At 42.7% G+C, this 14,239-nt stretch overlaps 1 protein-coding gene across 2 annotated transcripts in view; it reads left to right on the top strand.

Moving 5' to 3' along the window:
• Nucleotides 1–1,412: 1,412 nt before the first annotated feature.
• Nucleotides 1,413–14,239, top strand: part of gsk3ba (glycogen synthase kinase 3 beta, genome duplicate a) — a 37,471-nt gene continuing 24,644 nt past the window's right edge. The window contains exons 1-3 of one of the 2 annotated variants that reach the window (XM_074659090.1): nucleotides 1,413–1,986; nucleotides 2,104–2,281; nucleotides 11,971–12,164. In XM_074659090.1, coding sequence (XP_074515191.1) covers nucleotides 2,194–2,281; nucleotides 11,971–12,164 — 282 coding nt within the window. In that variant the 5' untranslated portion in view covers nucleotides 1,413–1,986; nucleotides 2,104–2,193. Of the gene's footprint in view, nucleotides 2,282–11,970; nucleotides 12,165–14,239 lie in introns of both variants that reach the window. The other variant, XM_074659091.1, reaches the window with a different exon arrangement.

Here is a 14,239-nt window from a genome sequence, read left to right as displayed (position 1 = left end):
AGTGTCAGCTCTGTCAACAGAGACAGGTGGAGACAGAGCAACATTTACTGCTACAATGTAGCACATAATATGAAGAAATTAGGAAAAAAATCTTTACAAAAATTAAATGTAAAGTCCAAGATTTTGATTCCCTCTCTGACCAAAATAAAATACAACATCTACTTGGAGAAAATAGTGTCATCGCCATAGAAGCTGCAGGATATGTCAGTGCATGTCACAGCCTTAGAGACAATCACACCAACAACACATAATAGATGTAACTCACACTCTGCCTTTTATTTACTCCTCTACTTCATGTTTTTTTTTTTTTACATTCATCCTTTGATATTGCAATATATTTTTATGAATTGCTTTTTATTTGTTTTATTGTTTTATTGACACAACAAACATTAATTACTTCTTTATTGTTTTCTTCTATTTACATGCATATTATTTTTAAATATCTATATATTGTAATTTGCTTAATGAATTGTATAAGATAAGATAAGATATTCCTTTATTAGTCACGCAGTGGGGAAATTTGCAGTGTACAGCAGCAAAGGGGATAGTGCAAAAAACAAGATGCATCAGCTAACACAGTAAAAAAAAAAAGAGCTAAACAAAGTGTTACAAAATCTGAACCATTTAAATAGAAGGAAGTATAAAAATAGGAGCAGTATATACATTATTGACAATAAACAAAGATAAGATAAGATAAGATGAACCTTTATTAATCCCCGGAGGGAAATCAGGTCTATAAAGTTGTATATAGGATGTATAGTGTAAAGTAAGTGTAAAGTGCACCAGTGGTTTGAGTCCAAGATGGTTGCAGATAGTGCATGTTTAAAGTTCAAACAGACTATTAACAAAATTGCACAAGTGGAAAATGATATTGCACAGTGAGAATGAATGAATGAATGAATGTAATATGTTTTTGTTTTTATTTTGTTCTTTTTTTATTTTTATTTATTATTGAATTGACGCTTTGGCAATATTGTTCACCTGACAGTCATGCCAATAAAGCAAATTGAATTGAATAGTGGACTTGTGTGCTTCTCCTGTGACTAACATAGCAACAGTGCTGCATGACCACTGGGTGCTCTCTCTGTGACAGCTGGGTCCAGTTGAACTGACAGCCGGGTTTCTGGCTCTCCCATTGGTCGAGAGAGCGATCAATCACTGGAGCAGGCCCCGCCCACTGTCCCCGTCGCGGCATGGGGAAAACCCTTTGAAGCCGTGAAGGGGCGGTGCTAAGCAACTATGCCATGTGGTGCTCGGAGAGCTGCGTTCTGATTGGACAACGACTCACATAGTCAACGCCCCTTTTTCTGAAGGACACCCTCTCTGATTGGCTAACCCTTCCACCACCAGATTCAGCTATTCAGCTCTGCTATTCTCCATCACGGGTTACGTCAACAGCGTGAACCTCCTTACGTTGAAACGGAGCCGTTGCTGTAACCTTTTACGTGAATGGCGCAGCTAGCGACAAAAGACAAGCGAGCTCTGAAACCCTATGGGGAAGGAATAAAAAAAAAGAAATTCAGTAACCATACCACCGCTCTCTTGTAACCTAAAGAAGCATCATTTTGTGAGGAGGTCGAGGACGCCGACATTTAACGGCAACGTAGGGCGGATTTTTGAATCAGCGCGGAGCCGTTAAAAACCGTTGAAGAAGACTGTGTCAACGGGCAGATTTTTTCCGTTGGTTCTAGGGGGTATATATAAGCGAGGGAGCCGCCATGGCAGCCGGATCACTGAGCCTCCACATCGGGATATGAAGAGGAAACTGTGTCCACGAAACGTCCAATAAAACATTAACATTTGATCTTAACATCTTCATCTTTGTGAAAGTCTGCTACCCAGAAAGACTTGGGTTTTTTTAACCGGCGTGGGGCCCACAGAGGAGAGGCCAGATTCATGACTATTTTAGTCGGAGACGTGTCTTCAGAAGGCCCGCTGAGAGAGAGAGAGAAAACCTGGAATATGCTGCTCTGATTCACCGCTTTGGTGGGCAAAGAAAGGCTTAGGTTTATTAGAGGGTTGAAAAGAGAAGAGGAGCTTTTTAACCCTGTCAATTATATATAGTGGTATTCATTTCATCCTTTTTTTTTTTTGGATGAGAAGGTCCGGCGGATCGATCAGCCCTCTGGCCGTTTAGCAAGTCACAGTCAAGAGAGAGGAGAGAAGAATCTTTAGGGGGATCGGATCGGGATCATGTCGGGTCGGCCCAGGACCACATCCTTCGCGGAGAGCTGCAAACCAGTGCCGCAGCCCTCTGCTTTCGGCAGCATGAAAGTCAGCAGTAAGTACAACCAACACCCACTGCCCTGTGAGCCTATAGAGCACCTTTCCATCCTGCAGTATGTGTCTCTCTCTCCAGCTGAATGTCTACTCCATACTAGCCACTGTCAAGTGAGCATGACGTTAGCTTAGCTGTAGCCGCTGTCATATATGTCTGTGTCACTGGCCGGTGCTGTGCTCTGACGCGCCGGTCAGCCAGCAGTCAGCCTGACCAGGGTTAGTTAGCAGGCCGCGCCGGGCAGGGCCAGGCCAGAGAGGAAGGTATAGGCTTTGGCACAGACCCAGGTTAGCCCTCTCTTTGCACCGCAGATCCTGTCTTTGATTGCTGTCCATTTGCATGTGTAGATTCGATCTCCTAGCTGGTGTTACTACATAGCACCATGCAGTAATTGAGTTAAAGCTGATAGGGTCTATTACGCAACTGTCAAAGCGGAAGGTGCGCCCATATAGTTGATCCCTGAGGAGGGGGTGCTGGTTCACTGATCCTATATAGTCTTATGTCGACATCATCAGACATCGCGACGACTGGAGGGGAGTGTGACACCCAGTGTGTGACACCCATCAGTGTGACACCCAGTATCCTGTTCATGAAGCCACAGTGGTGGCACCGTGCCAGAGGTGCTGGTTGGTTATAGACTGGCTGCACAGATGGAGTTGGTCCATTACACACATCACCTTTTAATTTCCTCCTTTATAACACCTCTGCTACTATTTTCGAGGCATGTCACACTCTCTCACCTTTCCACTGCCCGTTAAGATGTCTTAATATCCTCTTTACAAACTGGCATCATGTGTGCCATCATAGTTCTTAGAGATATTCAGGTGTCCCTATTAGAGCTGGACTATATGATGATCTGTACTAATATGGTGTTATGAGTAGGGATGCACCGATCCAACTTTTTCCAGTCCCAATACCGATAGTGATAGCTGGGCTTTGGGTATCGGGCCGATACAGAGTATACCAATCCGATAGCTGTGTTTAAATAATAAGCTGTATGCTTCACTTTGTGGAAGTGACTGGGATCATTATTTTATGTGTAAGGCAACATCAGACTTGACTTAAACATTGCTTTCCTTTGTAATACAAAATGTGACCAATACATACATATATATAAATGTATTTAATTGTTCTTCATTATTAAAGTAATGAATCGTACACCAGCAACTTTGTGGAAAATCTTCAAAATTAACAGGAATTACGATTCAAATGTAAAACCTTTTTATTGTAGCAACAAATTGTTCAAAATTTAAACAAGAATTCAAATTCCAGTGTATAATGTATGTAGTATATAAACATAGAGCTGAATTGAATAAATCGGCCCCATTGTCACCGATATCCGATCCAGCTATTTGAATCAGTATCGGCCCGATATCTGATCCAGTATCGGTATCGGTGCATCCCTAGTTATGAGACTAGATATCTAGCTACCAGATATGGAAGTTTATTATATAGCTTAAATTAATGTTGCAGTTGTTTCACAAAAAAATTGTTTATTAGAGCATTCTGGCTTAGTGAAATGAATTATTGATGATAATATCCACATTATTGACTGTCCTGGCTGCAGACATCTACTGTACCTACTGTTTCTTATCTTGCATGCAGGCACACATTTGGGTGTGTGTGAGGAGCAAAAATGAGGCTGTTAAGGAATGCATGTGATCGTGATGTGTGTTAGTGGGGTTAGGCTTGAGGCTGAGGCTCTCCTCTGGGCCTCGTCACTGGAAACCACTCTGTGGACGAGGACACACACGCACACACACACACACACACTCACACACAGGGAGATGCACACCCATCCCAAATCTATCTTGCCCCAGATATGGGTGTTGAAGCATTGGTGTGCTTCTGTCGGTGTGTAATGTTACGTTGCTGTCAAAAGGAGAATGCTCTGCAGTTTAGGAAATGTGGTGCTAGTCAATAAGTCAGCTAAATGTACCGGAGGACTCTTTGGCCTAATTGTTGTTCAGACATAAGCTACTGAATTAGCACCAAATGCGAGGCCGACCTTGTGGGCTTAACATTTCCACGAGCTTTACACCGGCGTTTCGCTGTGGTTTTCTCAACCTGAAAATGTTTTTCTCCAACAGACTCATCTGGTAAGCCAATACATCATTATCAGTCATTAAAGGCTGAGGCTGGAGTCGCCCAATTAATTGTGTGTTAAATAATTAGATTTCTACCAGCAGGTGGTTTTCAGCCCCATAGAGGGAAGTATTTGATTGCATAGATGTCCCCTGTGATAACCGGTCAATACACAAAGCAGCAGTGATTTCTCCAACTGTATTTTGATTGGAAATAATATGATAATTAGAAACTTTAAAGGACAAGTCTGTGGCTTTTCTTTTTCCAACTTTCATTGGATTGAATTAGGCACCATCACATTATTCAGCTCTTTTAAGGCCCTGACACACCAAGTCGACAGTCGGCCGTCGGACAGTTTGGGGCCGTCGGTGAGCGTCTGTCAGCCTAGTTATTTTGGTGTGTCCCACACCGTCGGCTCTAGTCTGCCTGTGTCGGAGTTTTTTCGGCCGATTCAACATGTTGAATCAAAAATCAATCTGATTGGCGGTTCAGCTTAAACAAATCAGTGCACGAGAAGATAACGGGACGTGAGGAAAGCAAGCAAACGAGTAAAGCCGAGACTTAAAACACAGAAGGCTCTCCTCATTTTTAATCTTCATCTCATCTGATTATTCCAATACACGGATATTTTCACAGCGACATGGCCATCTGGAATGAAGCTAAGTGGTGAGTGAGAGTGGTGTGAAAATGGTCGGCAGGCGCCGCTTTATTTCGTGTACGTATCATAACAACGGCTTATATATCCGCAGTCCTCGGTCTTCCGTTTTCTCTTTTTGAATGACGAATAGAGACTGCCGCCGCCTGCTGGTGTGGAGAGTTATTTCATCTAACGCAGGCGCAGAACGTACGTGGTAGTTGGGAGATTGGGAACATTACTATTGCCTCTCCACGGCTCTCAACATGGCGGACAGCGCAACAGTACAAAAATTGGCGAAAGTGCTGACAGAGATAATAGTGAGGGAGAACCGAGGGGTGGGCGGTAAGCTTCCGCGACGATGCTGTCGTTCCGGACGGCGTTATCAGCTGTAACCGCCGTATGAGAGCAGTGCGGAGCGGCGGTTGTGAGCTAGCCAATTCCTGCACGCTCAAACGCACGAACATGCACTAAAAGGCGCGCGTGGCTGGCCTGGCTGTGTCAACAAAGCACGGAGATGCTTGGATTACAACACACCAGGGTCTGAAATGAACTTTTAAAATTTTTTTTTTTGTCTGCCATTCAGACATTTCATATGCCACTTTTGAAATTCATGCGCTAAATGAAGGAATAACATTTTAGATCTGATGTCATTCAATGTTTGATATATTTTACACAAAAAAAAACATTATATGTAGTACACTACGAGATGTTTCTGAAAACATTTGAGGCGAGAAATAGGTATTACAGTAAACAGAATATGAATTCATATTGCTATCGTAAGAATAGTGGGTTTCCTATCAACAAGTGACCACAGAAAATTATATAGACTATTTAAAAAACAATGTAAAAACAGATTTGTCATTCAGAGAAACACGATTGCAGTTCCAGCTGTGACATGATTGTACTTTGGACTGAATTTATATAATGTCATATCACCTCGGTATCTACCTAGACATGGTTTCTCCTCATCTCATATATGTCATTACCCTTACCTCCACCATCCCAATATACACACACACACACACACACACACACACACACACACACACACACACACCTTCACTCATATGTGTGTGAGTAACTTGGCCGGTTATCTTAAGCAGCTGTAGTCAGTGTGTATGATCCTGGAGAGAACGCTCTTACCCCTCCTACACAGGCAGACAAGAACACACATACATACATTTGCACACCCACGAGCACTCTTTGGTTTTTGTTTTTGGGGTGAGGCAGCTGGCCAAGAACAATGAGCGGCCTGTTTAGCATTTCAAAGCTGCAGCTCTCCCTGTTTCCCCCTTTCCTCTCTGTCCCTCTCTCACGTTTTGCAAGTGATGATGGGAACAAAATGAACCAATTATACCCTCTGATTCCAAATGAAACGAAAAAAGGACGAAAACCAGCAGAATCACTCGCAGGTTTTAAAAAAAGAGAGCTGAGTTTTGATGACGAGAAGATGATCAATCTCTGGGCAGTCCGTTGGGTGTAGTCAGTGTGGTGGCAGGGCTCTGCTGCAGGCTGCACACCACTGTGATATCTAAAATCTAACCACCCACATCGTGTCTGGTTAAAAAAAACAACCCACTGATACCTTGATGTCTTGAGCCAAGCATTGCTCAGCCAAATGTTTCTGTGTCAGCGGTGACATTCCTGTGACTGGATGTTCCAGTAATGGAGTGAATTATCTCATCAGCCTTGCAACAGTGGTGGAGCACTTTGCATGAGTGCCTGCACGCATTAACACAGCACGTCCTTTGCTTTGTTGTCCAGGAATTTAACAAATCTCTTCATACACAAAACGTGACTTTGCCCTGCAGTCCAGTCGGTTACATTCTGTGCATTTTTGTAGTCTAAGAGCTATTATGTATGAAAGTAATCAGCCTCAGTGTTTTAAGTCCCAGCGTGTGTGATATTAGCATTTAACTGCGATAACCAAACGTGCTGTATAAAGGATTGTATGCATCACATCGACAGTTTGGCAGGTGTGCATTCTGTGTGACGTTGACTCGTAGTGATTCGACATGAATGGTGTGAAAATGATCCCTCATCTTGCAGTAAATACATGAATAATGTCACCACTACAACCTGATAACGTCTCATAGATTAACACTGCAAATTATTACCGCTAGAGTACCTCGAAAGTTGCTCCACTCAACTGGCTGTTCAAGCGGTGACGTACCCTATCGTGGAATTGCGCCTGATTGGTCCCTGGTTTTCTGCTTGATGTTTCAAACAGGAAACAACATGGCGACCTGCTCATGACTTTGTTATTACGCCTAAACAATCCACCAAAATCTACTTCTGAAAAGATTTTAAGCGAGAAATGGGCTGTGCCACTGCTGAATCTTGTTTCATTTTAGAACAAGATCGCCTAATTTCACAGCTTGGTCCAAGTTTCGTTAGGCAGACGCGTCGCGCTGGACGGGCTCGTTTGCATAAAGGACTGTCCCCCCCGCCTCCTCCCCCTTTTCATTTTGAAAGAGCAATGGCCAATGAGGAAACTCCAACACTCTGCCAACCAGTCGTGTAACTTCATCACTCAGTCACTAACCCAGTGACACACATTTGCCTTATACAATCCAGTCCAAAAAATGCACCTGTACAATTAATGGTCATCTGGATATAAATAAAAAGTGTTCTGGTGTTCAGATTGCAGAGTGTCTGCAAACGGTTTGCCTCAGTACTAAGAGATCCCGTCATATCGGGTGTCAATCTCGAGGCAGTTTTTTTATTATACAGTATTTTTTTTTAACACCAAATCAAACGTGCTAATAATGTTGGATTGTTTGGGCATAATATATCTTGAAGAGTGGGCCCACTGTTTGCATGCCAGAACGTCGGTGTGCTGCTACTTCTTGTAACAAAAGATTTATGGGCTCAAATAAGGCTCAATAAAATCTTGATCTGTGCAATTTGAAGTAATTTCAAAGCCTGTGATTGTATACCACCGTTGTGAACCTGTAATAAAATGCTGCATGTAAAATTCAAGTTTGTACATGTGTAGAAAAGATTTGCTGTCAAATGTATTTTGTGTCAGGAAAATACACCAACAATTTGTCTACCAATAATTGAACTCATATGTTGGCAGTGAATGTTTGATTCTTATACTTCAATCCTATTGCTTGATTTAATGCATAATTTCATTCTGTATTTAGACAAACGCAGATTAATTTGGTAACTTTGAATGATACCCAGGCCCCACACGTGTCCTGCAACTGCTCAACAATGGCGTTTTTCTGGCCCCGTTGTGTGCACGCGTTGTGGCGTGAGCTAGTCTGGTGACCTGGATCGACTATTGAAGCCTCTGGCTAAAAGTTGCAGCAGCTGTGTCACTCTGTAGCCGAGTGATACAGCATATGTACGTGAAATCATGCGCTGTGATTTCTCACACCAATTATGTTCTCACGGCGGGCTAATTGACAAAGTAATTATGGCAATGCTGCAAGCACATGTTGCAAGGTGTTTGTGCTTTTTCTCTGCAGAGGCTGTGATTTTTACATTTTTGTTTCACTATATTTGGGGCCAAGGGGCATTTTTGGCTAGACTGCAGAGGGCCAGCCCTACAAAAGCCTGTCACTGAGTGACTGACTGAGAGATGAAGTTACACGATTGGTCGGCAGAGTGTTGGAGTTTCCTGTTTGAAACAGCAAGCAGAAAACCAGGGACCAATCAGGTGCGTTCCTCGATAGGGTACATCACCGCTTGAACGGCCAGTTGAGTGGAGCAGCGCGTCCCCTAGTGTCCTCGCCGCACCTGGTGGACATGTAGCGCTGGATTTAACATTATAGACATGATCACTGTCTATTTGTGTAACAATTTAAGCCACAAATTCACAGACTGACCATACGCGGTCCAGCCATATACTCCGTTTTGACCGAGTCTTGTTAATTTTACCGATGGTTCACTGGAGGATAATTCATTTTAATGAAAAGGTGCTTCTAGCATGAAACAAGTGCAATTTCATTTCACATGTGAAATAGAAATAACTCTTCATTGGTTGGGATTGTGACAATTTTTCTACCAGTATAAATGGAGGGAAATCTGTGTGAGGATTAAGGCTATACCAGAAAACTGTGTGAAAGGTCGTGCTTCAAACAGGCTTCCTAAAAAATGCAAGAAAATCAATGGCAATCTGATTGCTTGGTCATTCCTTATTCTCACACAGTGTGAGATCTCACTGTGAGCTGCGTACGTGAGTGTCTATGTGCGAGAGTGCACAGACATTTCTCACGGTTTGAGGAAGTGCAGAGGCGTCATAGAAATGGCCCTGCTGGAATACTGTAGGCCGAGTCATATTCCTCTCTCTCTCACACACACACACACACACTCACACACACACACACACTCACACACTCTTGGAAAGTCTATTTCTGTCGTTACAGAATCCGTCTTCAGTTTCTCTTTCTAGACTCGGTCCTGGAGAGTGAACGCCTGTTGGTTTCTCCGACCCCTCCCCTCCCTTTCTCTTTCCTTTGATCATAATCACATCTTCAGTAATTGGACCCCTCACTGGTCACACAGAGGACCACGGAGGGGTAGTCTTTTTTTCTTTTTTTTTGTCTTCCTGTGTGTCTACGCAGGCACTACTTGTGTCAAAATCAATAACCCTGCTGGAAAATAAGGCCAGCCAGCCAGCCGATGAAAAATGGATAAACCCCTGCACTCTGTGTTACTGTCTCAGTCAAAACGTCGACTTTCTGGTGTTAAAATAATTCAAGCCAGTGTTAATTAGCCTAAATGACTTTAAAAACTCACCCACAAGACTTACTGGTAATCTGCCAGAAGTCAGCATTAATCTATGGTCACTTCCTCCTCTTATGGACAGGAACGCCGTGGCCTGCCAGCGTCCTCCGCGTGGAGGAGGTCTGCTGCCACAGCACGCTGCACCAAGTCTCTATTAAATAAATAACACCATGATCTGGAACAGTCACGGTTATTAAGCAGCACTAATCCACCCATCAACAGGATTTTGTACCCACTGCGAGCTGTTGACAAAATGTGTTCTCGGCAACTCCAAAAATCCAAATTTAGACACATTTTACAACGATTTTTTAAAAATTATTTTAGGTGCGTGGGTGTTTTGGCTCATGAATGACCTTTTTTTCTGCTGCAGCTTGTGCGAAATATGCTAATAAGACTAATGAGTAGATTTATAGAGGGGAGAGCAGGTGTTGCGGTAGGATTTAGTCGCAGAGCTTTTTGCAGAAGTTTTAACTTGAGAGCCTGTCAGAGATTGGAAGTTTAAGAGAAGGCGCACATTTGTGGCACGTGACACACACACTCTTGTCTGTTTGTCCTTTAACTGCCAGCTAATGTGAATTTTGCTCCTTGACACTTCTGTGGGGAGGAGGAGGAGGAGGAGGAAGAGGAGGAGGAGGAGGAGGAGGAGGAGAAGGAGGAGGAGGAGGAGGAGGACGAGGAGGAGGAGGAGGAGGAGGAGGAGGAGGGGGAGAGAGAGAGAACCACTTAAACAGGAAAAAGCCTCCACGTCGTGATCTCAGGGGAGCAGAGCCAGCTCCTGACTGACTAGAGAGGAAGGCATAAAGGGGAGGAGAGGCACGTGGAAGCAGATTTCAATCTATAGTGCATTAGCATCAGATACAGTCTCATTAGCTTATGACTTTTCACTGATAATAATCCTGGGAATTGCGTTGCTCTGTGTGTACACCGTGGTCGGTGAGTCTGTCAAAAGGTAATGAGTCTTATCCAGCGAGGATAGTCTCAGAAAGCTAGGCCTACTACTGTATGCAAATCCCTATTTGATGCATTCATTTGGATAAAAGCAACTATGCTTCCTGATATATATAAATAATGATCCATAGCATTTTAAACAGGCAATGCAGAATTCAAGATAGCCGTTGCATATGTGTAGTTGTTCCCTCTAGATATTTGATCTTTCATAATTTGATCTGATTTTCTGAGTAATTTGAGTTAGTGTGTGTTTATTATCAATTTAGATGACGTAATTGTGTATCACGATATCTCGATATATGATTTCATCACGATACGATTCCATTTGAAGAGGATAAATTATCATATTGAACTATAGCCCAGCCCTAAAAGTAGACCCAACACTGCAAACAAATTTCACATTCATTCATGAAGACTTTCGAGAGCTTGGACGCTCTGTTTGAGCTCAGCCATGATTCACACTCAGTCAGTCAGCTGGGAGCTGATCAGTACAACCACAGCTGTTGACCACGAGGAAGTACCGCGGCAACAAATGGGGATAAAACTGTCTGTGGCTAAAAAGAAGGAGGCTGTTTCTCTCTCTCTCTCTCTCTCTCTCTCTCTCTCTCTCTCTCTCTCTCTCTCTCTCTCTCTCTCGCCAAGACATTTGTCAGCAGGCATTCAAACCTGCAACCTGTCAATAACAAATTGGATTCTCTAATAAGGAGGCTATTGAGCCCTTTTCTAACTCTACGAGACAGATGAGCAAATGATGAGTTTGTTTAATGTTATTGTAAATTCAATATCTTTTGGGTTTAAAAATAATAATAATGGTATCAAATTCATCTTAAACTCTGTTTATCGTGCTTTTTGTTTCTTTTTTGTCTGATGAATTACATTAAAAATACGAGTGTAGGGAGGTGGAGATAGAGTCCGTAACCATAACTGTATATATAGAATGATTTAAGAGGTGCTGGATTATTTATACGATATCATATGTGAAGTATTTACATGATATCAATATTTCATTTTTAAATATCATGGTTATCGGCAATACCGGTATATCGCTACACCCCTAGTTTGGACTATTGGTTGGGCATTACATGTTGAAAATGTTCACCTAGGGAATTGTGATGGGCATTTTTGCTATTATTTGACATTCATAATGCTTCGTATTATCCTTTCTATCATGTCTCTAATGTGAGTTTGCTCTCTCTCCCATACCTGTAAAACTACTCCTTGATGTAAAGTGCTGAATTTAGTTTTGAGCATCTGCATTTCTCTATCTCTCTGTCTCTCTCTTTAGGGGATAAAGATGGCAGCAAAGTAACAACAGTGGTGGCCACCCCAGGCCAAGGCCCCGACCGGCCACAGGAGGTGAGCTACACGGACACGAAGGTCATCGGCAACGGCTCGTTCGGCGTCGTCTACCAGGCTAAACTCTGCGACTCCGGAGAGATGGTGGCCATCAAGAAGGTCCTACAAGACAAGCGGTTTAAGGTAAAACATACCCATACACACTCACACACACACACACACAGTTAATAGAGTTATCATTTTAGCACTCCCGGTTCCCTCGTCTGCAAGTCAATGGGTTTTTTTAATTGGTTCTTAGTTAGATGCCTGAAATAAGGTCTGTGGTTAACACAAGCTGAAGAGATTTTAACATTTTGTTCTACGACATAAGATGCATCAATAAATATCCCACTCGTGAATTTTGAAGCCTTTATGTGTCTTTAAAAAGGCGGTTAAATGTGGCTTAAATGGCTAAATGAGACTACTAAACATCATCACGCCGACCCGTGTCCTTTACAGCCTCGTTGTGTATACAACAGTTAGTTTATTGCCCGTTAGCTTTTTACTTCTGGCGATTACATTCACATTTCTAAAATCATAAAAGTGGTGTTCATTCCACAACAATCCAAAACCCAATGGAAAAATCCCATTGGCCTGTTCTCGAGGGAACCAGGGCGATGCTAACTTCCTGGTTGGCCTACAAAAATACGTCATCCCTGCAGCACTCTGTGTCTATCTGCTTTCTCAACTCTCTCACTTGTCAACTGAAAGTAAGACACAAAAGGATGGAGAAACTCATACTCTCTTTTCTCCTAGTCATCCTTTTTTTTTTTCTTAACAATGCAACCAAAGTAGAGAATTGTTGCATCAATGAATGTAACTGTGAAAGAGACATGAATGGAGTGATCTTTCACAAGAACAGTGAGATCACTGAGAGAAAACAAAGGCAAAAACTTCTTAGCGTTTTCGCTATTTGACACATCCTTGCTTTGATGTGTGTGTGTGTGTGTGTGTGTGTGTGTGGTAGTGGCAGGAGGGTCTTTTTCTCCCACAAACAAAACTTGAACCCATTAACACTCAGTCAGTCATCTGTCAAGTTTAGTTCAGTTGCCACCGTGGAAATGTCATATTTCCGTGCGTGCAAGCTAAGCACTGCTGGAATCCTCCTTCTGTGCTTTGAATAGATTTGACTGATGGCTTGTTGTTCCTCGGCTGGGGAGACATTGTCTGTGCTCCCTTTACTCTTGGTCGGGGGGGCCTCGGTGTCCCTGCTGCTAGCTCACAGATGAAAGACCTGAGACTGCCAAGCCTGCAGGACAGCTGTTTAGATTCTCATTAACTTTATAGTCTTCAGAGCTGAGGGGTTATGGCTGCACAGTGCCTGCAACAGGCATATTATTTTCCTTGGGTAATACTGGAACACCAAATGATGCCTCCTATTTTGAACATTTTCACTATATATTTATTAGGTACACCTATCTTAAACTAATACAGTCTGATACAGCCCAGCAATAAATCCTACCCTCATTAAGGTTATATTAAGGACTCTCGTTTATATATAAATGGGGTGGACAAGTTAATAGTAACATCTCTCAGTATAATACAATATGATTCAACAGCGTCACAAACTGCAGCCTCCAGAAAGTTGAATCAACACTTCTCCAAAACATTGGATTCTGTTAGATCTCACTTTCTATGCATTTCTAAAAAGCATTTGTGGTGATTTAAAAGAAGCAGATTTCCCATTTTTGCTATTAACAAAAAAATGTTTTGCTTCGTTATGTCCAGGGTCACATTATTCCCTTTCAGACACACGACACTTTGTTGTGTCCATATCACACATTCCCTTGCTTTTAACAGAACAAGGCATACACCGCCAAAGTGCACAGTTAAGATGATGCAATACAATGTGTGGCTATAATGTTTTCCATATGTACGCTGCAAAAAACCCTCCACACCGTGACCCCTGTTCTGCACAGGATTTCAGCTCATTTAAACATCTTGTAATTATAATAAGAGGAGGGGGTCGACACCGCTCTCATGTCTGTACAGTAATAATTATGACGCTGCAGTCAATAGCTTAGCTTAGCATAAAGACTGGAAACGGAGGGAAACGGAGGGAAACGGCGAGCCCAGATAAACGTCAAACAAAATCCACCTACTCAACACGTTCTCATCCCGACTCGTCACATACTGACGCTTTGTCAGACCCCTCGGCGTCACTTTTCGGTCGCAGTAAACACGTGCTTAATGTTGTGAATTAAACAAAGACACTTACT

This window comes from Sebastes fasciatus, chromosome 14 (assembly GCF_043250625.1).
Source record: "Sebastes fasciatus isolate fSebFas1 chromosome 14, fSebFas1.pri, whole genome shotgun sequence".
NCBI classification, from domain to species: Eukaryota; Metazoa; Chordata; class Actinopteri; order Perciformes; family Sebastidae; genus Sebastes; species Sebastes fasciatus.
Note: the sequence above shows the minus strand (reverse complement) of the source record. Positions and strands in the feature narration are given on the sequence as shown.